At 44.6% G+C, this 26,014-nt stretch overlaps 1 protein-coding gene across 1 annotated transcript in view; it reads right to left on the reverse strand.

Moving 5' to 3' along the window:
* LOC120018182 (serine/threonine-protein kinase TAO1) overlaps window positions 1-26,014 on the reverse strand; it is a 33,494-nt gene that overhangs the window by 5,795 nt on the left and 1,685 nt on the right. Inside the window, exons 2-19 of the mRNA XM_038961233.1 lie at window positions 22,618-22,874; window positions 22,444-22,515; window positions 13,683-13,784; window positions 13,522-13,567; window positions 13,313-13,409; window positions 13,064-13,177; window positions 12,819-12,910; window positions 12,455-12,548; window positions 12,250-12,331; window positions 7,327-7,497; window positions 6,602-6,802; window positions 5,244-5,384; window positions 4,443-4,679; window positions 4,187-4,315; window positions 3,508-3,711; window positions 3,020-3,259; window positions 704-916; window positions 124-306 (exon numbers count right to left, since the gene is read on the reverse strand). Of these exons, the coding sequence (XP_038817161.1) occupies window positions 124-306; window positions 704-916; window positions 3,020-3,259; window positions 3,508-3,711; window positions 4,187-4,315; window positions 4,443-4,679; window positions 5,244-5,384; window positions 6,602-6,802; window positions 7,327-7,497; window positions 12,250-12,331; window positions 12,455-12,548; window positions 12,819-12,910; window positions 13,064-13,177; window positions 13,313-13,409; window positions 13,522-13,567; window positions 13,683-13,784; window positions 22,444-22,515; window positions 22,618-22,749 (2,550 nt within the window). The 5' untranslated portion in view covers window positions 22,750-22,874. The remainder of the gene's footprint in view (window positions 1-123; window positions 307-703; window positions 917-3,019; window positions 3,260-3,507; window positions 3,712-4,186; window positions 4,316-4,442; window positions 4,680-5,243; window positions 5,385-6,601; window positions 6,803-7,326; window positions 7,498-12,249; window positions 12,332-12,454; window positions 12,549-12,818; window positions 12,911-13,063; window positions 13,178-13,312; window positions 13,410-13,521; window positions 13,568-13,682; window positions 13,785-22,443; window positions 22,516-22,617; window positions 22,875-26,014) is intronic.

The raw sequence follows: 26,014 nt of genomic DNA on the forward strand, positions 1-26,014 counted from the left end.
TCCCAAATGGCACCCTATCCACTTAAAATACACTACTTTTGACCACAGTGCACTATACAGGGAATAGGGTGCCATTTGAGATGCACACCATGTAAAAAAAAATCCAAGTATGGAAGATCAGACCTTCTGCTCCAGTAGGGCCCTCCGGAGCGACACTCTCTGCTCAAGGTCCTTCCTCTCACGGTCGTGCTGGGCGTCCGTCTGCATCTTGATCTTGCTCTGGTAGGCGTTGAGTAGCTCCAGCTCCTGCTGCAGCTGCATCCTCAGCACCTGGCACTGAGCCTCCTGAGCCTCATCCAGACGCAGCTAGAGACGAGGGGAGCCAGACAGGGGGTCAGCACAATGTTAAAGTGATACTTCGGGATTTTGGTAACGAGGCCCGTATCTACTTCCCCAGAGTCAGATGAACTTGTGGATACCATTTTTTTGTCTCTGTGTCCAGTATGAAGGAAGATAGAGGTAGTTTCGCTAACGAACACCAATGACTGTAAACCTATGGGTATCTGCTAGCGTGCTAGTTAGCAACTTCCTTCAAACTGCACGCAGAGACATACATTTTTTATCCATGAGCTCATATGACTCTGGGGAAGTAGATAAAGGACCTCATTGCCAAAAGGCCCATCATCAGTAGTCAGCTTTTTAGAAACTTATCCCTCTCCTGCCTCCTTCCCTGCAGTGTTTTCAATGTCTCTGTGTGACTCACAGCCTGTGTGGAGAGCATCTCGTTGATTGAGTGGTCGTACTGCTCAGCAAGGATGGCCAGCTTGCGGGTCTGCTCCTCCTTTAGACGCTTCAGGACAGCCTTGTGGTCAGACTTTGGTGTGCTCTCCAGTAGGTGGTTTCTCAAGGCCTTGTACTGTCTGGTCTGGATCTTACATGTGTCTTGGAACTGTTTCTTAATCTGGAGCTCTTTGGACTGGGACAGAGGAGGGAGGAAGAGAGGACAAACAGAACAGTGAGGGGTCAGGTCTGGAACTCTTTGGACTGGGACAGAGGAGGGAGGACAAACAGAACAGTGAGAGGTCAGTTCTGGAACTCTTTGGACTGGGACAGAGGCGGGAGGACAAACAGAACAGTGAGAGGTCAGGTCTGGAACTCTTTGGACTGGGACAGAGGAGGGAGGACAAACAGAACAGTGAGGGGTCAGGTCTGGAACTCTTTGGACTGGGACAGAGGCGGGAGGACAAACAGAACAGTGAGAGGTCAGGTCTGGAACTCTTTGGACTGGGACAGAGGAGGGAGGACAAACAGAACAGTGAGGGGTCAGGTCTGGAACTCTTTGGACTGGGACAGAGGAGGGAGGACAAACAGAACAGTGAGAGGTCAAGTCTGGAACTCTTTGGACTGGGACAGAGGCGGGAGGACAAACAGAACAGTGAGAGGTCAGGTCTGGAACTCTTTGGACTGGGACAGAGGAGGGAGGACAAACAGAACAGTGAGAGGTCAGGTCTGGAACTCTTTGGACTGGGACAGAGGAGGGAGGACAAACAGAACAGTGAGAGGTCAGGTCTGGAACTCTTTGGACTGGGACAGAGGCGGGAGGACAAACAGAACAGTGAGAGGTCAGGTCTGGAACTCTTTGGACTGGGACAGAGGAGGGAGGACAAACAGAACAGTGAGAGGTCAGGTCTGGAACTCTTTGGACTGGGACAGAGGAGGGAGGACAAACAGAACAGTGAGAGGTCAGGTCTGGAACTCTTTGGACTGGGACAGAGGAGGGAGGACAAACAGAACAGTGAGGGGTCAGGTCTGGAACTCTTTGGACTGGGACAGAGGAGGGAGGACAAACAGAACAGTGAGAGGTCAGGTCTGGAACTCTTTGGACTGGGACAGAGGAGGGAGGACAAACAGAACAGTGAGAGGTCAGGTCTGGAACTCTTTGGACTGGGACAGAGGAGGGAGGACAAACAGAACAGTGAGAGGTCAGGTCTGGAACTCTTTGGACTGGGACAGAGGAGGGAGGACAAACAGAACAGTGAGAGGTCAGGTCTGGAACTCTTTGGACTGGGACAGAGGCGGGAGGACAAACAGAACAGTGAGAGGTCAGGTCTGGAACTCTTTGGACTGGGACAGGGGAGGGAGGACAAACAGAACAGTGAGAGGTCAGTTCTGGAACTCTTTGGACTGGGACAGAGGAGGGAGGACAAACAGAACAGTGAGGGGTCAGGTCTGGAACTCTTTGGACTGGGACAGAGGAGGGAGGACAAACAGAACAGTGAGGGGTCAGGTCTGGAACTCTTTGGACTGGGACAGAGGAGGGAGGACAAACAGAACAGTGAGGGGTCAGGTCTGGAACTCTTTGGACTGGGACAGAGGAGGGAGGACAAACAGAACAGTGAGAGGTCAGTTCTGGAACTCTTTGGACTGGGACAGAGGAGGGAGGACAAACAGAACAGTGAGAGGTCAGGTCTGGAACTCTTTGGACTGGGACAGAGGAGGGAGGACAAACAGAACAGTGAGAGGTCAGGTCTGGAACTCTTTGGACTGGGACAGAGGAGGGAGGACAAACAGAACAGTGAGAGGTCAGGTCTGGAACTCTTTGGACTGGGACAGAGGAGGGAGGACAAACAGAACAGTGAGAGGTCAGGTCTGGAACTCTTTGGACTGGGACAGAGGAGGGAGGACAAACAGAACAGTGAGGGGTCAGGTCTGGAACTCTTTGGACTGGGACAGAGGAGGGAGGACAAACAGAACAGTGAGAGGTCAGGTCTGGAACTCTTTGGACTGGGACAGAGGAGGGAGGACAAACAGAACAGTGAGAGGTCAGGTCTGGAACTCTTTGGACTGGGACAGAGGAGGGAGGACAAACAGAACAGTGAGAGGTCAGGTCTGGAACTCTTTGGACTGGGACAGAGGAGGGAGGACAAACAGAACAGTGAGAGGTCAGGTCTGGAACTCTTTGGACTGGGACAGAGGAGGGAGGACAAACAGAACAGTGAGGGGTCAGGTTCCTTACATAACGGTCGTTAACAGTAACAGAAAACAACAATTTGTCTGTTAGTATACAATGTGTGCTCACCTTGAGGCTCTTGGGCTGCTGTCGGACCTCCATGACGTGTTTGCGTCGGAGCTCTCTCTCCCTCCTCTTGTTGTACTCCTGCTGGTTGGTGAGTTCTGTCTGGTGCTGCAGGCGGATCAGCTCAGCCCTCATCTTCTGGATGGTGTTGACCTGGCGGAACTCCAGCTCCTGCATGGACTCATGGTGCCGCAGCAGCATGGCATGCTCCAGGTCCTTCTGCGTCTGACGCTTATTCAGCTCCTACACACCGACAGACAGACAGGGAGGAGAAACCATACAGGTTAGGAGAAAACTGCATTCTATAAGACAAAGGGCAGTATTCGAAAGGAATGTTTGAACTATGTATGGAAGTAGGAAAATGAGCAGAACCCACAGCTGAGCCATGGTTACAAAACGAAGACCGAGAGCAGGCAAGGGGACCCTCTTTGAGGAGAGTGAGAGGAACAAGGGACTGTATGAATGAGGAGAGCTGAGTGATTACAGCTGACCTCTCTCACTAGGTCCTGCTCCACGTTGTGGCGAGCGATGAGGATCCTCCTCTTGAAGCGTCGACACTCCAGCTCTAGGTATTGTCTCTGTCTCCTCAGCAGGTTGGCCTCCTCCTCAGCTTGAAAGTGCTGGAAGTTCTCCTTCTGCTTGGACAGCCACTCCTGCTTCTCCTTCTTAGGGGTCGACTGGTTCTCATTCAACTCCTGGGGGAAGAACAAGGGCGGACATTAGTTTAGTTCAACTGTCGTACCCCATCAGTAGCCAAAATATAAGCTTGTTTTTTCAATGTTTGCAAACACCGTCAATGTAAACAATACTGTATAGCCTCAAAACATGGTTAAAACTATAATTTAGATATCATGGATGGTCAGTCCTTGCATCCATAACTCTGTCTATGAACTTAAGTGTGGTTCCATTTTTTCCAGCCACATCCCTCAATCTCAGTGGGAGTATGCTTTGTTATCGTTTCAACTGCGGATTGCCGCTTTAAGCAAGTCGACATGGGAGCTTGCTGTCCATATTTGCACATTTTCTGTAGAGGTTTGTCATTCATTGAGTCTGTCTGACATGCTGAGAGGAGTATGTAGGCGAGCAATGGTGCATATCGTGTTTTTTCTTGAAAAGATATAGCAATGATTGAAGCCTTTGTATAATGTGTGTTCATCTGTGATTCTCTACCTCTTTGAGCTGCTCCTTGCGGAGTTTGTACTCTCGTTTCTGGGACTCTAGGAAGCTGTTGAGCTCTTTCTTCTGCTGGCTCTGAATGTGCTGCTGGAACTTCTTCTCATCATTGGAAAAGGTCTTCGCCTGCAGAGAGACACAAATTAAACATTTCAAACAAGAATATTCAACAGAGACCTAGGGAACAGTAGTAGAATCTAGGCAAAGTATGAATTATGAAGTAAGTATGGCGTAAGTGAGCAAACGACCGTACATCTTTCTCCATGGCGGCCTGGTGCTTCTTAATGAGTTTCTCCATCTCCTGGGCAAAGCTGTTCCTCTGGTTCTCCAGCTCTTTGTCCAGACGGAGCCGGTGTTCGTCCATCTCAGCCTTCAGCTTGTTCTCCAGGGCCATCAGGTGCTTCTGGTGCTGCCTCCTCATCCTCTTATAGCCTGACATCTGCTCTCTCAGCTCACTGTCCTGCTCATGCTCCTTCATCTGACGGGTCACCTGGGGGAAACATAGGGCTTATCATAGAACTCTAGGTTCAGCTTATTATCTCCTACAGGAGCAAACACTTAAAAAACAGCTGAATTGGGCCTTTATCACAATATCAAATGATTTCTGGGTAACAATTAAGTACCTTACCGTGATTGTTTTCAATTAAAATATTTAAAAATAAAAATAAACAGCTTCTTAGCAAAGAGCAATTTCTCAAACAAGAATTTTGCTAGGACTGTCTGGGTGGGGTCTGAGTAGGGAGAGGAAAAATAAAAACTAGCTGTTATTGGCAGAGAGGTTTGGAACTCTTTCTTATTGGTCTATTAATCAATTTACCACCTGGTTATGTCACCAGCCATGCCAAAACTCCAACTCACCAAAACAGGCAGAAATTTCAGGCAGTCTTTTCAAACAGCTCTTACACTAAAAGGGCATTATAATAATTATTACAATTTAACAGTATTATTCCATCTTCATAGGAAAAATCATGTTTTTGACTGCACTTGGCCTTTAATAAGGGTCCATTTTAAAATCATGTTATCTACAGTATCATTGTATTTCTAGGGCTCTTACCAGGGAGGCTGTGCGTATTGTGGCAAAGTGCTCGCGGTTGCGGTGGTGTTTTGGCCGTGGAGTGTGTGCAGGGGGAGACTGGGGCTCAGTGGGCGGCCGGCTGTTAGGTTCCGACTCTTCGCGATAAGTCGTCTCCTCCTCCTGAAGAAACAAATACAACGCCGCACATCAACAGCAGAAAAATACCGCTTACAAATAATCTGTGAAAGGCACCAGGAAACACTATGTCTTGTATATCACTGAATCATCTCACTATTATTAACGCAGTGTCCAGTTATCCTGCGAGCAATGTTCCCTCTAAGATCCCCTGGGACTGCAGCGCAGAAGAAATATCAGCCCGCACCGAGAAGCACAAGAGTGAACTTCACTCAACTAAAGGGGAACACTAGAAAGTTAACACTAGCAACGTTTCCCCCTATTGTGCGAAATGTGATCAAATCAATGCAACATTAGCCACTTTCAACGCAACATTCCCGAAACAAAACGAACTATGCAAGAGATACTCTACACAGGCCGGTGCACCATAACCAATCAGTGCTGCGGTATCCCTATTTGCAAATCATTTGTATTTAACCTTTATTTAACTAGGCAAGTCAGTTAAGAACAAATAATTCTTATTTACAATGATGGCCAACCCCCGGCCAAACCCTCCCCTAACCCGGACGACGCTGGGCCAATTGTGCGCCGCCCTATGGGACTACCAAATCACGGTCGGTTGTGATACAGCCCGGGATCGAACCAGGGTCTGTAGTGACGCCTCTAGCACTGAGATGCAGTGCCTTAGACCACTGCGCCACTCAGGAGTTAAAGGGGCAGTGTTGTATTTTGAGACAGGCTTGAATAAGCTAAGTAGCCAATAGACAGAGCGTAGCATAATTTGTCTGATTCTCTGTAATAATGGTATGGGAATTATAATGCATTTTATTTTGTAAAGTGGTTTCTTGCATCAAACAACAACATTTTCAGTCACCTCCTTGTGTGAAGGACAAATGGATAAACAGGTTGTCAATCCCTACATTGAACACCACACATTGGCTGCTACTGTAGGCTGAATGATGGAACAGCTATTTCCATGTTAAAATGTTATAAGATGCATTTTCTCGACTGTTTTTTAATGGTAGGCCACTCTGATAGGCCTACATTATGATAAACAGCCACAGTAGCCTAATTGGTCACTATCATCACTGTAACTTAATGCGGGTACAGCCTCAGTGTTCACAGTAAACGTGTGCCAGAAGTTGCACAGAATTTTCACAATGTTCAAGTTTGCGCTCAGCAGACCAGAAATGTGCTTCGTACCCCAGATAAATTGAGGGAACATTGCCTGCGGGTCCAGCTCTAAGATCATCTCTACCTACCGGTTTGAGGTGAATGACGGAGCTGTTGGACATGACCGTGTGGTCTCCCTCCATCATGTCCAGTTCACTCTTGTCATCTCCGGCGTCCGTCAAGCTGTTGACAGAGCTGCTCTGGGAGCTGGCGCTGATCGACATACTGGGGATAGACTGGTTACTGCCAACGCTGCTCACTGTGCCTGTCCTGCCACTGTTCTCCGGTTCCTGGGGACAACACCATAACAACAGCAAGACACAGGTGAGTGAAATACTTTCTGAATGACAGTGTGTCAACTACAGCAGGTTATGAGCAGAGGATAAAAAGGAACAACTGAATATTGAGCAAATCTTTAAGACCCACCAGGTCTTCCTTAATATAATAATTAACCATAACATTATAAGGTTGAGTGCATTTAGAGAAACTTCTATTAAACAATTTCCTTGTTTTAAACACAACAGAAGACCTACCTATTCAAGCTAGCTTTTAATGTTTGATCGCTTAAAGTGGTTTGATGTATTGTGACTGTTTTTTTTCCTGGTTTTTCTTCTTTTTGTTGATGAATTTTGTTTGTGTCTTGTTTTATACCTTATTGAGTGTGAGAAATACGCTTTTACAAATTAAATATAATTATTATTAATATAATTATTCTCCTACCTAGGCTTTTTTCAAAAGACTACGATGGTTCTGGTATAAACCATGCTCGCAAACTAAGCTCCACAGGAGAGCAGAGACAGATTGGGCGACTGACCTCCTCGTCTCCGTCCTGTGCCTCGGCTGCAGGGCCGTTGTGAGCCTCCTGGAAGAGGATCTTCTTCATCTTGCGGTACTGCAAGTTGTCCAACTCCCGCACCGCAACCTTGGTCCTCAGGATCAGGTCCATCAGGACAGAGTCGGGCCGCTCGCGCTGCACAAACGCATGCTAAAAAAGAGGGAGGCAGAGGGACCAATCATTTTCGTTTGAGTTGAGGGTGGGTATGACTCGTGTTAATTTAAGGTAAACTCAAAATCAAGTGAACAGAGCTCTGTATCTGTCTTGGCATTGGTAGATCATGATAATCATAAACAAGATAGACACACTATACAATGAATTCGGGAAGTATTTAGACCGCTTTTCCACATTGTGTTACATTACAGCCTTATTCTAAAATTGATTAAATATATCTTTTTCTCATCAATCTACACACAAAGCCCCATAAGGACAAAGAAAAACCAGGGTAAGAAATTTTTGCTAATTTATTACAAATAAAAACTAAAACATTGCATTTACATAAGAATTCAGTCCCTTTACGCAGTGCTTTGGTGAGGCACCTTTGGAAGCTATTACAGCTTCGAGTCTGCTTAGGTATTACACTACAAGCTTGGCACACCAGTATTTGGGGAGTTTCTCTCATTCTTCTCTGCAGATCATCTCAAGCTCTGTCAGGTTGGATGGATGGCGTTGATGCACAGCTATTTTCAGGTCTCTCCAGAGATGTTCGATGGGGTTCAAGTCCGGGCTCTGGCTGGGCCACTCAAGGACATTCAGAGACGTGTCCCGAAGTCACTCCTGCGTTGTCTTGGCTGTGTGCTTAGGGTCGTTGTCCTGTTGGAAGGTGAACCTTCGCCCCAGTCTGAGGTCCTGAGCGCTCTGGAGCAGGTTTTCACCAAATATCTCTCTGTACTTTGCTCCGTTCATCTTTCCAAACATCCCCACAGCATGATGCTGCCACCACCATGCTTCACCGTAGGGATGGTGCCAGGTTTACTCCAGACGCGACGCTTGGCATTCAGGCCAAAGTTCAATTTTGGTTTCATCAGAACAGAGAATCTTGTTTCTCATGATCAGCGGGCTGTCATGTGCCTGAGGAGTGTCATTTTACTGAGGAGTTGTTTCCATCTGGGCACTCTAACATAAAGGCCTGATTGGTGGATGATGGTTGTACTTCTGGAAGGTTCTCCTATCGCCACAGAGGAATTCTGGAGCTCTGTCATAGTGACCATTCGGTTCTTGGGGACGAATCAAGTTGTAGTAACATCTCAAGGATAAAAAAATTTATTTTATTTTTTTACCTTTATTTAACTAGGCAAGTCAGTTCAGAACAAATTCTTATTTACAATGACGGCCTAGGAACAGTGGGTTAACTGCCTTGTTCAGGGGCAGAACGACAGATTCTTACCTTGTCAGCTCGGGGATTCGATCTAGCAACCTTTCGGTTACTGGTCCGATGCTCTAACCACTAGGCTACCTGCCGCCCCAAATGATCAATGGAAACAGGATGCACCTGAGTTCAGTTTATAGACTCAAAGCAAAGGGTCTGAATATTACAGACTACAAAGGCAAGCACAGCCTTTGTAGCTGCCCAGTGACACGAGCCTACCAGATGAGCTAAATCACTTCTATGCTCGCTTCGAGGCAAGCAACACTGAGGCATGCATAAGAGCATCAGCTGTTCCAGGCAACTGTGTGATCACGCTCTCCGTAGCCGACGTGAGTAAGACCTTTAATAAACAGGTCAACATACACATGGCTGCGGGGCCAGACGGATTACCAGGACGTGTACTCCGGGCATGTGCTGACCAACTGGCAGGTGTCTTCACTGACATTTTCAACATGTCCTTAATTAAGTATGTAATACCAACATGTTTCAAGCAGACCTCCATAGTCCCTGTGCCCAAGAACGCAAAGGCAACCTGCCTAAATGACTACAGACCCGTAGCACTCACGTCTGTAGCCATGAAGTGCTTTGAAAGGTTGGTAATGGCTCACATCAACACCATTATCCCAGAAACCTTAGACCCACTCCAATTTGCATACCGCCCAAACAGATCCACAGATGATGCAATCTCTATTACACTCCACACTGCCCTTTCCCACCTGGACAAAAGGAACACTTACGTGAGAATGCTATTCATTGACTACAGCTCAGCGTTCAACACCATAGTACCCTCAAAGCTCATCCCTAAGCGAAGGATCCTGGGACTAAACACCTCCCTCTGCAACTGGATCCTGGACTTCCTGACGGGCCGCCCCCAAGTGGTGAGGGTAGGTAGCAACACATCTGCCACGCTGATCCTCAACACTGGAGCTCCCCAGGGGTGCGTGCTCAGTCCCCTCCTGTACTCCCTGTTCACCCACGACTGCATGGCCAGGCACGACTCCAACACCATCATTAAGTTTGCAGACGACACAACAGTGGTAGGCCTGATCACCGACAAGACAGCCTATAGGGAGGAAGTCAGAGACCTGGCCGGGTGGTGCCAGAATAACAACCTCTCCCTCAACGTAACCAAGACTAAGGAGATTATTGTGGACTACAGGAAAAGGAGGACCGAGCACGCCCCCATTCTCATCGACGGGGCTGTAGTGGAGCAGGTTGAGAGCTTCAAGTTCCTCGGTGTCCACATCAACAACAAACTAGAATGGTCCAAACACACCAAGACAGTCGTGAAGAGGGCACGACAAAGACTATTCCCCCTCAGGAAACTAAAAAGATTTGGCATGGGTCCTGAGATCCTCAAAAGGTTCTACAGCTGCAACATCGAGAGCATCCTGACTGGTTGCATCACTGCCTGGTACGGCAACTGCTCGGCCTCCGACCGCAAGGCACTACAGAGGGTAGTGCGTACGGCCCAGTACATCACTGGGGCTAAGCTGCCTGCCATCCAGGACCTCTACACCAGGCGGTGTCAGAGGAAGGCCCTAAAAATTGTCAAAGACCCCAGCCATAGACTGTTCTCTCATGGCAAGCGGTACCAGAGTGCCAAGTCTAGGACAAAAAGGCTTCTCAACAGTTTTTACCCCCAAGCCATAAGACTCCTGAACAGGTAATCAAATGGCTACCCGGACTATTTGCATTGTGTGCCCCCCACCCCTCTTTTTACACTGCTGCTACTCTGTTTATCATATATGCATAGTCACTTTAACTATACATTCATGTACATACTACCTCAATTGGGCCGACCAACCAGTGCTCCCGCACAGTGGCTAACCGGGCTATCTGAATTGTGTCCCACCCACCACCCGCCAACCCCTCTTTTACGCTACTGCTACTCTCTGTTCATCATATATGCATAGTCCCTTTAACCATATCTACATGTAAATACTACCTCAATCAGCCTGACTAACCGGTGTCTGTATGTAGCCTCGCTACTTTTATAGCCTCGCTACTGTATATAGCCTGTCTTTTTACTGTTGTTTTATTTCTTTACCTACCTATTGTTCACATAATACCTTTTTTGCACTATTGGTTAGAGCCTGTAAGTAAGCATTTCACTGTAAGGTCTACTACACCTGTTGTATTCAGCGCACGTGACAAATAAACTTTGATTTGATAAACTTTGATTTGATTTCTGTTTTAAATTTTGTATAAGTTAGTAAAAACTGTTTTCACTTCATCATTATGGGGTGTTGTATGTAGGGGAAAAAAACAATTGAATCCATTTCAGAATAAGGTTGTAACGTAACAAAATTTGGAAAACGTCATGGGGTCTGAATAGTTTCCGAATGCACTGTATAAACAAAAGTATGCGGACACCACTTCAAATTAGTGGATTTGGCCATTTCAGACACACTCGTTGCTGACAGGTGTATAAAATCGAGCACACAGCCATGCAATATTCATAGACAAACATTGGCAATAGAATGGCCTCACTGAAGAGCTCAGTGACTTTCAACATGGCACCAACATAGGATGCTACCTTTCCAACAAGTCAGTTCGTAAAATGTCCACCCTACTAGAGCAGCCCCGGTCAACTATAAGTGCAGCTATTGTGAAGTGGAAACGTCTAGGAGCAACAGCGACTCAACCGCGAAGTGGTAGGTCACACAAGCTCACATAACGGGACTGCCAAGTGCTGTAGCGCGTAAAAATTGTCTGTCATCGGTTGCAACACTCAATACCGAGTTCTAAACTGCCTCTGGAAGCAACGTCAGCACGATAACTGTTAATCGGTAGCTTCATGAAATAGGTTTCCATGGCCAAACAGCTGCACACAAGCCCAACATCCCCCATGTGCAATGCCAAGCGTCGGCTGAAGTGGCGTAAAGCTCACCACCATTGGACTCTGGAGCAGTGGAAACGCTTTCTTTGTCAGTCCGACTGACTAATCTGGGTTTGGCGGATGCCAGGAGAACGCTACCAGCCCCAATGCATAGTGCCAACTGTAAAGTCTGGTGGAGGAGGAATAATGGTTCGGGCTAGGCTCCTTAGTTCCAGCGAAGGGAAATCTTAACGCTACAGCATACAATGACATTCTAGACCATTCTGTGCATCCAACTTTGTGGAAACAGTTTGTGGAAGGACGTTTCCTGTTTCAGCATGACAATGCCCCTGTGCACAATGCGAGGTCCATACAGAAATGGTTTGTCGAGAGCGGTGTGGAAGTACTTGACTGGCCTGCACAGAGCCCTGACCTCAACCCCATCAAACACCTTTGGGATGAATTGGAAAACCGACTGCGAGCCAAGCCTAATCGCCCAACATCAGTGCCTGACCTCACTAATGCTCTTGTGGCTGAATAGAAGCAAGTCCCAGCAGCAATGTTCCGACATCTAGTGGAAAGCCTTCCCAGAAGAGTGCAGGCTGTTAAAGCAGCAAAGGGGGACCAACTCCATATTAATGCCCATGATTTTTAGAATGACGAGCACGTGTCCAGATACTTTTGGTCATGTAGTGTATATCAAAGGTCTTACATTTAAAAGTTCCTCAGAGTTGGGCCTGTCTTGGGGGAATTTCTGAAGGCAAGAATCTACAAAGTTTCGGAAGTAATCCGTCCTGAAGTGAGAGATGGGGAAAAGAGGGAAGAGTTAGTTTCGTTCTCACCATGACACACTTTAAAAGCAGACAAATGCCTTCTCCTAAAGAATAAGTCAACTCTGATGAAGCTACATGACGTACCATTCACTTGACTGGAGTGTGGGGCTTTCATTCTGCGCTATGTGATACAAGGCACTCATCGCATTCATATTGAACAGTGGAGGTTTTCTCTCAGCTAGAAAAAAAGATCAGAGAAAACAATAGTTTACCAGGATCCACTAACAGCCAAACATAACAAGGAGGACAGTGGGGAGGAGAAGAACTAGGAAGACAGACAAAACCCAGCACATGTATTATTTCAACCAGTATGAAAAAGCAAAAAATAGGTATACTTTCTTTACTGGCCAGATATTGGTTTGAGATATGGAATGAACAAAGGAGAACATTAAAACAACAGGAGAGTTAGAGTTGAACCAGAGCAGAGTACATGGACTAAAGAGTTTACCTAATTCAATGCAAGTTATTCCCAAAGACCAGATGTCAATCTTCCCATCATATTGACCCTCGTCCATAGCCAGGATTACCTCTGGGGCCATCCTGAGGAAACATTCACATTTTAATGACCGTTACACCGCTTTTGATTTGATGGAAAATATTGAATGAGACTATAGAGGGTGCCCCATTTCTAAATTCTTCCCCATGTTTCAAACACCATCCATTTTTCTTGTACATTGAAATTCTGCCACTCACCAATATGGCGTCCCCACAAAAGAGTTGGCTGGAGAGACAATGGAGGCAGAACCAAAATCTGCAAGTTTCACCTGGCCAGGCTCTGTCAGCAAGACGTTCCCTGCCTTAATATCTCTGTCAGACAGACAAACAGAGGAGAGCGATTATGGCATTAGAGCTTTGTTCCACTGGCACAGGCACACTCCCCCCCTAAGGGCACAAAGAAATCAGTCTAGCACGTCCACACATACAGCTACTAGCACTACTCACCGGTGAATCATGTTGTGGGAATGAAGGTAAGCCAACCCCTGTAGAGCACCGTGGGTAATCGCTGCTATTTCCATTTCTTGTAGAGGTTTCTTGTGAACTACAGAAGATGTAGAGATAGAGGGGATGAGAGTGCTGCAAATCATGGTGAAAACCACAAAGAAGAACTTATCTTACAAATCATCACTGTGTCATAAAAACTCCCATCTTACCTTCCAGGACATCAGAGGCAGAGCCTAGACAGTACTCCATCACCAGCTACAGAGACAGAAAGAGAGAGTGTTATACAGGGTTAATTAATGTACCTGTTTCAGAGTATTCACCATAGCATTTTGACCTATTGTTTATATTTTCCATTCTTTAACACTCTTACCCAGGCAGTATGCTCTCGCAGATAGCATCCTTTATACTCTATGCTGTTTGGGTGCTGTATTCTCTGCAGAAACTTCACCTCCTTGATTATGTCTTGCCATTTCTGTAAAGTAAAACAGTGGAACGATTACATCATGCTTGCGTAACAAGCTCTAAAAGGGCCAATCTGCAGTTGAAGCAATTAGCAGTCACCCATTTCTCCAGCCTGGAGAAATGTAACCACCTAAATTCATTGACTGACCATCCAAGATATCACATTTATAGTTTTAAGAATGTTTTGACGCTATAGTTTGTTTACAATTACGATGCTTACAAATACTGGAGTAAAACAAGGTAATATTTGGGGTTCTGATGGGGTACGACAGTTAAACTAAGCTCATTAAGTATTTATAAAAGTTATATTCTTCAAGAATCAATAGGTATATTTTTTGGACATTTATAAGTCCAAAAATGGATCTAGCAACTGCAGATTGCCCCTTTAAACAATAAGGACAGAGATGCAGGCTGGAACTATGTGTTCTACATGGAACTTTAGTTACTTCCCTTTGAGTTCCACTCTACTTCTTTGGGTTAATGAATTACCCAATCCAGTCATTTTGCCAGATTCAAATCTGATTATCAACTGTTTTTAGACTGCGCCTCAGGGAACAGGCCACTGATTTGCAGTTCCACTACTTTAAGCAAATAAGCTAGATGTTTTAATTCGAAACTGCTGAGAAACACAACAAATCCCTTTGAAGACCAAAATGTAGAGAAACTATAGGCCTAAAGCTCCAAACTCACTGAGGAAAGGATCTTGAAGGAATAGGCCTTGTTAGATTAGATGCTATTGAGTCTTTTCACTGTAAACCAATATTGAGACAACAAACAAAACATCTGTAACAGCCCTGCACTGTCTCAACTCATTGAAGTTGGGTAACCTTTAAAACGAGGCAACTGTTTCCTGGAGAACACGATGTGTCATCACACCACTGATTAAATAAAATGTCATGGGATTAATAGATCATATTGTTTGTACTCCATGCCGACATTGTCACACAATTATCTGATTTACATATTTTTGAGCTAACTGTGTACTTTTCAGAAAAAATAATGCTATTTGCAAGTAAGTGAGAGATGCTTACTAACAAAACTAGAATTATGAAAGGTGCTGGATTGTATCTATAACAAAGTAAGGTGAACCTGGTAACTGATAACAAGTGTGACATTTTTGGCTGTTGTGTTATAACTAGTGTTGTGACGATACCATGTGGAGAGAAAAAAATCTGTGGCCTAGCATCCCGTTTCCCCCTGTACCCCAGCCCTTTGTTCACGTTTTCACTGAAATTCACACTTCTACTCAATACAACACATATTGAATTTAACGCCACACTTTCAGTGTATAATAGAATACTGCATAGACTGGATGATTTGCTCATATTTGCAAAGGCCTACCTGTGATTTGTCTGGAGGAATGGGAGGAAGGAATACAACTGCATAATGATCTGCATGTCACTGTCAGTAAGGGGAAAACGCTGCATAATGATCTGCATGTCAGTGTGTCAGTAAGGGGAAAACACTGCATAATGATCTGCATGTCAGTAAGGGGAAAACACTGCATAATGATCTGCATGTCAGTGTGTCAGTAAGGGGAAAACACTGCATAATGATCTGCATGTCAGTAAGGGGAAAACACTGCATAATGATCTGCTTGTTATTGTGTCAGTAAGGGGAAAACATTGCATAATGATCTGCTTGTTATTGTGTCAGTAAGGGGAAAACACTGCATAATGATCTGCTTGTTATTGTGTCAGTAAGGGGAAAACACTGCATAATGATCTGCATGTTATTGTGTCAGTAAGGGGAAAACACTGCATAATGATCTGCATGTTATTGTGTCAGTAAGGGGAAAACACTGCATAATGATCTGCATGTCACTATGTCAGTAAGGGGAAACACTGCATAATAATCTGCATGTTATTGTGTCAGTAAGGGGAAAACACTGCATAATGATCTGCATGTCACTGTGTCAGTAAGGGGAAAACACAGCATAATGATCTGCATGTCAGTGTGTCAGTAAGGGGAAAACACTGCATAATGATCTGCATGTCAGTAAGGGGAAAACACTGCATAATGATCTGCATGTCAGTGTGTCAGTAAGGGGAAAACACTGCATAATGATCTGCATGTCAGTGTGTCAGTAAGGGGAAAACACTGCATAATGATCTGCATGTAAGTGTGTCAGTAAGGGAAAAAAACACTGCATAATGATCTGCATGTCAGTGTGTCAGTAAGGGGAAAACACTGCATAATGATCTGCATGTCAGTGTGTCAGTAAGGGGAAAACACTGCATAATGATCTGCATGTCAATAAGGGGAAAACACTGCATAATGATCTGCATGTCAGTGTGTCAGTAAGGGGAAAACACTGCATAATGATCTGCATGTAAGTGTGTCAGTAAGGGAAAAAAACACTGCATGTCAGTGTGTCAGTAAGGGGAAAACACTGCATAATGATCTGCATGTCAGTAAGGGGAAAACACTGCATAATGATCTGCATGTCAGTGTGTCAGTAAGGGGAAAACACTGCATAATGATCTGCATGTCAGTAAGGGGAAAACACTGCATAATGATCTGCATGTCAGTGTGTCAGTAAGGGGAAAAAACACTGCATAATGATCTGCATGTCAGTGTGTCAGTAAGGGGAAAACACTGCATAATGATCTGCATGTCAGTAAGGGGAAAACACTGCATAATGATCTGCATGTCAGTGTGTCAGTAAGGGGAAAACACTGCATAATGATCTGCATGTCAGTGTGTCAGTAAGGGAAAAAAACACTGCATAATGATCTGCATGTCAGTGTGTCAGTAAGGGGAAAACACTGCATAATGATCTGCATGTCAGTGTGTCAGTAAGGGGAAAACACTGCATAATGATCTGCATGTCAGTAAGGGGAAAACACTGCATAATGATCTGCATGTCAGTAAGGGGAAGCACTGCATAATGATCTGCATGTCAGTGTGTCAGTAAGGGGAAAACACTGCATAATGATCTGCATGTCAGTGTGTCAGTAAGGGGAAAACACTGCATAATGATCTGCATGTCAGTAAGGGGAAAACACTGCATAATGATCTGCATGTCAGTAAGGGGAAAACACTGCATAATGATCTGCATGTCAGTGTGTCAGTAAGGGGAAAACACTGCATAATGATCTGCATGTCAGTAAGGGGAAAACACTGCATAATGATCTGCATGTCAGTAAGGGGAAAACACTGCATAATGATCTGCATGTCAGTGTGTCAGTAAGGGGAAAACACTGCATAATGATCTGCATGTCAGTAAGGGGAAAACACTGCATAATGATCTGCATGTCAGTGTGTCAGTAAGGGGAAAACACTGCATAATGATCTGCATGTCAGTGTGTCAGTAAGGGGAAAACACTGCATAATGATCTGCATGTCAGTGTGTCAGTAAGGGGAAAACACTGCATAATGATCTGCATGTCAGTGTGTCAGTAAGGGAAAAAAACACTGCATAATGATCTGCATGTCAGTGTGTCAGTAAGGGGAAAACACTGCATAATGATCTGCATGTCAGTGTGTCAGTAAGGGGAAAACACTGCATAATGATCTGCATGTCAGTAAGGGGAAAACACTGCATAATGATCTGCATGTCAGTAAGGGGAAGCACTGCATAATGATCTGCATGTCAGTGTGTCAGTAAGGGGAAAACACTGCATAATGATCTGCATGTCAGTGTGTCAGTAAGGGGAAAACACTGCATAATGATCTGCATGTCAGTAAGGGGAAAACACTGCATAATGATCTGCATGTCAGTAAGGGGAAAACACTGCATAATGATCTGCATGTCAGTGTGTCAGTAAGGGGAAAACACTGCATAATGATCTGCATGTCAGTAAGGGGAAAACACTGCATAATGATCTGCATGTCAGTAAGGGGAAAACACTGCATAATGATCTGCATGTCAGTGTGTCAGTAAGGGGAAAACACTGCATAATGATCTGCATGTCAGTAAGGGGAAAACACTGCATAATGATCTGCATGTCAGTGTGTCAGTAAGGGGAAAACACTGCCTAATGATCTGCATGTCAGTGTGTCAGTAAGGGGAAAACACTGCATAATGATCTGCTTGTCAGCGTGTCAGTAAGGGGAAAACACTGCATAATGATCTGCATGTCAGTGTGTCAGTAAGGGGAAAACACTGCATAATGATCTGCATGTCAGTAAGGGGAAAACACTGCATAATGATCTGCATGTCAGTAAGGGGAAAACACTGCATAATGATCTGCATGTCAGTGTGTCAGTAAGGGGAAAACACTGCATAATGATCTGCATGTCAGTGTGTCAGTAAGGGGAAAACACTGCATAATGATCTGCATGTCAGTAAGGGGAAAACACTGCATAATGATCTGCATGTCAGTAAGGGGAAAACACTGCATAATGATCTGCATGTCAGTGTGTCAGTAAGGGGAAAACACTGCATAATGATCTGCATGTCAGTAAGGGGAAAACACTGCATAATGATCTGCATGTCAGTGTGTCAGTAAGGGGAAAACACTGCATAATGATCTGCATGTCAGTGTGTCAGTAAGGGGAAAACACTGCATAATGATCTGCATGTCAGTGTGTCAGTAAGGGGAAAACACTGCATAATGATCTGCATGTCAGTGTGTCAGTAAGGGAAAAAAACACTGCATAATGATCTGCATGTCAGTGTGTCAGTAAGGGGAAAACACTGCATAATGATCTGCATGTCAGTGTGTCAGTAAGGGGAAAACACTGCATAATGATCTGCATGTCAGTAAGGGGAAAACACTGCATAATGATCTGCATGTCAGTAAGGGGAAGCACTGCATAATGATCTGCATGTCAGTGTGTCAGTAAGGGGAAAACACTGCATAATGATCTGCATGTCAGTAAGGGGAAAACACTGCATAATGATCTGCATGTCAGTAAGGGGAAAACACTGCATAATGATCTGCATGTCAGTGTGTCAGTAAGGGGAAAACACTGCATAATGATCTGCATGTCAGTAAGGGGAAAACACTGCATAATGATCTGCATGTCAGTAAGGGGAAAACACTGCATAATGATCTGCATGTCAGTGTGTCAGTAAGGGGAAAACACTGCATAATGATCTGCATGTCAGTAAGGGGAAAACACTGCATAATGATCTGCATGTCAGTGTGTCAGTAAGGGGAAAACACTGCATAATGATCTGCATGTCAGTGTGTCAGTAAGGGGAAAACACTGCATAATGATCTGCTTGTCAGCGTGTCAGTAAGGGGAAAACACTGCATAATGATCTGCATGTCAGTGTGTCAGTAAGGGGAAAACACTGCATAATGATCTGCATGTCAGTAAGGGGAAAACACTGCATAATGATCTGCATGTCAGTAAGGGGAAAACACTGCATAATGATCTGCATGTCAGTGTGTCAGTAAGGGGAAAACACTGCATAATGATCTGCATGTCAGTGTGTCAGTAAGGGGAAAACACTGCATAATGATCTGCATGTCAGTAAGGGGAAAACACTGCATAATGATCTGCATGTCAGTAAGGGGAAAACACTGCATAATGATCTGCATGTCAGTAAGGGGAAAACACTGCATAATGATCTGCATGTCAGTGTGTCAGTAAGGGGAAAACACTGCATAATGATCTGCATGTCAGTGTGTCAGTAAGGGCAAAACACTGCATAATGATCTGCTTGTCATTGTGTCAGTAAGGGGAAAACACTGCATAATGATCTGCATGTTATTATGTCAGTAAGGGGAAAACACTGCATAATGATCTGCATGTCAGTGTGTCAGTAAGGGGAAAACACTGCATAATGATCTGCATGTCAGTAAGGGGAAAACACTGCATAATGATCTGCATGTCAGTGTGTCAGTAAGGGGAAAACACTGCATAATGATCTGCATGTCAGTGTGGGGAAAACACTGCATAATGATCTGCTTGTCATTGTGTCAGTAAGGGGAAAACACTGCATAATGATCTGCATGTTATTATGTCAGTAAGGGGAAAACACTGCATAATGATCTGCATGTCAGTGTGTCAGTAAGGGGAAAACACTGCATAATGATCTGCTTGTTATTATGTCAGTAAGGGGAAAACACTGCATAATGATCTGCATGTCAGTGTGTCAGTAAGGGGAAAACACTGCATAATGATCTGCATGTCAGTGTGTCAGTAAGGGGAAAACACTGCATAATGATCTGCATGTCAGTAAGGGGAAAACACTGCATAATGATCTGCATGTCAGTAAGGGGAAAACACTGCATAATGATCTGCATGTCAGTAAGGGGAAAACACTGCATAATGATCTGCATGTCAGTGTGTCAGTAAGGGGAAAACACTGCATAATGATCTGCATGTCAGTGTGTCAGTAAGGGCAAAACACTGCATAATGATCTGCTTGTCATTGTGTCAGTAAGGGGAAAACACTGCATAATGATCTGCATGTTATTATGTCAGTAAGGGGAAAACACTGCATAATGATCTGCATGTCAGTGTGTCAGTAAGGGGAAAACACTGCATAATGATCTGCATGTCAGTGTGTCAGTAAGGGGAAAACACTGCATAATGATCTGCATGTCAGTGTGTCTGTAAGGGGAAAACACTGCATAATGATCTGCTTGTCATTGTGTCAGTAAGGGGAAAACACTGCATAATGATCTGCATGTTATTATGTCAGTAAGGGGAAAACACTGCATAATGATCTGCATGTCAGTGTGTCAGTAAGGGGAAAACACTGCATAATGATCTGCTTGTTATTATGTCAGTAAGGGGAAAACACTGCATAATGATCTGCATGTCAGTGTGTCAGTAAGGGGAAAACACTGCATAATGATCTGCATGTCAGTGTGTCAGTAAGGGGAAAACACTGCATAATGATCTGCATGTCAGTGTGTCAGTAAGGGGAAAACACTGCATAATGATCTGCATGTCAGTAAGGGGAAAACACTGCATAATGATCTGCATGTCAGTAAGGGGAAAACACTGCATAATGATCTGCATGTCAGTGTGTCAGTAAGGGGAAAACACTGCATAATGATCTGCATGTCAGTAAGGGGAAAACACTGCATAATGATCTGCATGTCAGTGTGTCAGTAAGGGGAAAACACTGCATAATGATCTGCATGTTATTATGTCAGTAAGGGGAAAACACTGCATAATGATCTGCATGTCAGTGTGTCAGTAAGGGGAAAACACTGCATAATGATCTGCATGTCAGTGTGTCAGTAAGGGGAAAACACTGCATAATGATCTGCTTGTTATTATGTCAGTAAGGGGAAAACACTGCATAATGATCTGCATGTCAGTGTGTCAGTAAGGGGAAAACACTGCATAATGATCTGCATGTCAGTAAGGGGAAAACACTGCATAATGATCTGCTTGTTATTGTGTCAGTAAGGGGAAAACACTGCAGGAAACCTTCTTTACTCTTTGGTTAACACAGACACACACACTCTCTCCCTTCCTCACAGTCTCCCTCACTCTCATAAACACACACACACTCTCTCCCTTAATCTCATAATTGTTTTATATTTTTATTTAACCTTTATTTAACTAGGCAAGTCAGTTAAGAACAAATTCTTATTTACAATGACGGCCTACACCGGCCAAACTCGGACGACGCTGGGCCAATTGTGCGCCGCCCTATGGGACTCCAAATCACGGCCAGTTGTGATACAGCCTGGATTCGAACCAGGGTGTCTGTAGTGAGATACAGTGCCATAAACCGCTGTGCCACTTGGAAGCCCAAACAAAACACACACCACTCTCTCTCTCTCCCAGACACACTGCTCCCAACTTTTAAAACATTAGGCACCAAACAGAATTTAAGGAGCACCAGAAAGAAATAGATTGTTGATATAGTTTATTCTTACATTAGGCCTATATGAATCCTACCTTTGAAGCACACCTCATGAGTAGCAGACCCTTTTCCTTTCTTCCTGTGCCAATCAAATTTGCTTAAACCTACAGTCAAGTTACCAGGTTGTTAGCTAGCTAGGTAACATGACTGAACAACGTTGTTTGTTATCAAACCAATAATTAGAAACCCAGGATTAGTTAACAACAGCCCGCGACATGGTTTGTGAAATAATTTAAAATGCGCGTGAATCCTGATAGAAAGAAAAACTGGTAATATGGGTGATATTTTGAACTGTTTAGGCTAGAGACAAGCCATATTCGTTGCTGTAAAGCTGCAAGCATGCCTGGGGCGAAGCGCTGCTCCATTCCCCTCTCCGACACTCAGAGGCTGCATGACAGTGAACTTTCAAGGTCTACTCAGACTGGTCTGTGTGCTCTTGGTCATAACATGCGATGAAATTATATAATGTACCAACATTGCTCGCTTTGTACGCTGCTCCAATGTAACAAATGTACAAATCTCACAACAGAAGACTCATCAGGGTCTGGGTCTGCATCCCCGCTCGCCATCACGGCTAAATTATATTTTAAAATCCTGACGGAGGAATAGATGTGCATGGAGGGCGGACGGAGAGAAGCAGGTGACAGGGCTGGTAGGGGATGTGGCTGGCTGATTACAGCTGCCACATGTGATATGCGCATGAAAGTGAAGTGGATATCATTGGACCAGTAGTATCATATGAAACAGTACTAGGGTATTCTAAAATGAGGTATCATAACGTTTTGGTGCAGTGATATTACCATAGTACCGGTATACCGTACAACACTGGTTAAAACTGTTTGATGTAACACCAACGGCATTTGATGCACAGTCAGTCTCTTACCTCATTGGATTGTTTTCCACTGTAAGACATCTTCTTGATGGCCACCACCTCAGTGGTCCGCACATCTCTTGCCTGAAGAAAAATACAGTCAACACCCTGCCCTATATCTTAAACAGTTCTGAATGTAAGTCCAGCTCTGTTACTGAGCACAGAGTGGCGGGTCCAAGTACTCACAAAGTAGACTGCACCGAAGCTGCCATGTCCGATCTCTCGCAGGTCTGAGAACAGTTTCTCAGGGTCCTCCTTGAAGAAGAGCTCAGCAACATCGGGGTCCTTCAGGCTCCCCGCCCGACTGGTGTTGGGCATGCTGAGGGGGGGACGTGCCAGTGCCGCCACCGCCGCGGCCAGGGATTATCTGGATATGCGACAGCGACGTGACAGCCCCCACCGACGGTTCATCTGCAGGACAGTGGCCTCATACGTGTACACACCTGGGGGGATGGAGAGGACAGAGAGCGAGAACTAGCACATTAATATCATACTTTTCCCCCCATTTTAGTTATTTAGCAGATGTCTTATTCAGAACGATTTACAGTAGTGAGTGCATACATTTTTCATAATTTTTCCCTGTGGGAATCGAACCCACAACCCTGGCATTGCAACATGCTCAACCAACTGGGACCCAAAATCAAAAGTTATGATATTGAGAGGGGGTGAATGGTGAAATTGATTCTCCGGGACATAGAAGATACAACAGCCTAAACAGAGAGTGAATAGGACTTTTAATACTGATTAACTAATGCTGAAAAGCCTACATGGGGGACGGGGCAGCCCTACACTCAGAATAAGCCTCCTTTCAACCCTTTTCCTGCAGTCAGCATCGGGCCATGTAACCATGATAACTAAAGAGGCACTATTTTGAAAAAAAACACTGTCTCTAGCTAGGTTTCCATCCAATTGGCGACAGATTTTCATGCGAATATTCTAAAATCTGCATAAAGAAAATATATGCATTTTCCCACCAGTGATGTCTCCATCAAACTGACTTATTGAGGATAAAAATCAGTGCGTGATGACATAGACACAAAAGGTACTTTTTCGCTTAAGTTTTCGTGTACCAGATAAAAATCTAAAGTTGAATGTGTTTCCATCGCATTTTCAACTCTACCAATAGTTTTGTTACTCTGGTCTTGTCACTTGTGTTTAAACCAACAGCTCGCAGATACAGTGCGGGTAGGCTAGTCTACATGAGATTACTATGGATACGAGCAAGAATATTTATTCGTCAAACTGCAGTCATGCATCGATCATCATTTCACCAGAATCAGACCCTCGATACTTATTGGAAAGGAGCATCAAGATCATTGTGCACTTTCATGACCCTGTGAAGTTCATAAATTTTTTCATCTGTAGCCTAATAAAAACTACGACTCAACACCATATCATCGCCCAACTCCAAGATTACTTCGATATGATGGTTAATATTGCCCATAAAGGTGTTTCCACCACCATTTCTCACATAATATATTTTACAGACACAAAAAGATCCCACCATGTCAAACAAACAAAATATGTCTACATTTATAAAATTGTACTGAAACTTCCAGTTCCCATCACAGCTGTCGTAAAAAATAATATATCATTATATATATGGTATGACTTTACTCGCATAAAAACTGTAGATGGAAACATGGTTCATGTCATTACTATTTTTGCATGGGGGAGAGGAAGTGCAAAGGAGACACCCTCGAGTAGCAGAGTTGTGTGCAGTCTTCGGTCTCAAGGGTTTCCTCAGGTGTAAAAATTCAGTTGTGTCATCAATGGTTTGAGAGAAAAAAACACCAGTGCTGTGCTTTCAACTTTTTGGCTCAGTCCAGTGTTCTCTCCCTCGGATATGACGCACGCCATGGGCTGCTTTAGGCAGACGATGAGAAAGAAACTAGTGTGCCTGCCATGTCCAGCCCATTACTGTAGGATCATGGCCCTCTGAGCATCCCTGGCTGCCACAGGAGAGCCTAATAATAGGAGCGAGGGATGGGCACACTGGCCAGTGACGTCAGGCTGAGCTCTGGAGAGTGAGTGGCCAGTTATAGCTCTCGGTCCATTCCGGCAAACGAAGTAGGAAGAGACCACAGTCTCCTGTTTCCATAGAAACAGCAACTACTGTAAGAAAGCCAGTGGGCTGTGTCCTGGCTGATAGACAGAGGTATGCAGACAGACAGATGTAAGGGGAAAACAAAGAAAATAGCCCTGCAGCTGATAACCTCACACAAAGAAAACCCAATATTACAACACAGTAGGTGACTAAGGAATGGATGATATGAGCTATGCATCATACCATCCATAACATAAAACTGGCTAGTTGTTAGACCTGTACGGTCAAGACAGACACATTTCCTCAGTCAATTGGTTCAAATATATATTTAGGGGGTATTTTCCATCCTCAAATAAATAAAAAAAACTCTGTTTTTTACTAGGCCTATTCCAACATTGCCAGAGGAATACCAACAAGTGTGGTAGTAACATGTTGCTCCTATGGTTGCATAGCTGCCTGTGTAACATAGCCACTCCTCGACAACACCAGAACATTGACTAGGCTACAGTGACATTTTTTTTTGTAATTCAAAAACATTTCTGGCAGTAACACAATATGTCACTGTCTGTATGCCTCAATAAACATGTAACTTATCGCTGGCTCTTAAACATGATGTAATTGTTGATAGCTAACTCGTTATCTGAGGAAGGTTGACTGTGCCCAGCCAGCTCAGATGATCAGCTACACACAGACACCCTGAGCAACACTCTCCCTCTCTGACGCCAGAGTCACAAGACTGTTCCTTTCCTTCTCGGCCTGGGAGGAACAGCACAGCCGGACTCCAGTCCCTCAGGCACAGCAGGCAGACATCCTTTGTCCCACTGGACGACTCACTCACTACCTTGCTGTACAGATGCAGCCACAGCCCTGAAATAGTGTCATTAACGGCATGGGACTGTGGCTTTATTGCCATTGTTGTTTACTACATTGTTGTTCATGAATGAGCCTTGTTGTAGCCTATCTTTCATGGCGATGACGTTTTGAACGGCAGGATGCATGTGAGAGCAGTGACAGCGATGGTAACTGATACATTTAATGAAACACCTCGGCGTGCCACACACACACACACACACACACACACAGAGAGAGGCAGCAAGAATACAGCCGGACAGGACAACAAAGCTGGAGGGATGGAATTCCCTCTGCATACTGTCACAGCATTTCCTGTTCGCTCAGCTATAGGCCCTGCTGGGAATTGTTTCAGGCAGTAAGACTATTTTATTGTAGCTTATACAGCCCTAGCAATGGTGTTGCTTTGGAGCTCTTAGAGGGGAAAACTGTATTGTATTATCTGTGTAAGTGTAATGTGGTCTGTGATAGGCTAATCAATCAACTCATGTATTCACAATGCAAGGGTGTGGATACAAACATGGCCATCCTTATTGCCTATCCCTGGGACCTACTTGTGTCTCTCTCTGGAGTATCCAGTACACTGTTTTTGAAGTGAATTGAAATGCAATTCATGAGTTGATAAATCCTCATAGTAGAAAACAATTAGCAATATTCAATTAACTTCCTGACATGAAAACTGAATTG

The sequence above is a fragment of the Salvelinus namaycush genome, chromosome 23 (assembly GCF_016432855.1).
Source record: "Salvelinus namaycush isolate Seneca chromosome 23, SaNama_1.0, whole genome shotgun sequence".
Taxonomy (NCBI): Eukaryota; Metazoa; Chordata; class Actinopteri; order Salmoniformes; family Salmonidae; genus Salvelinus; species Salvelinus namaycush.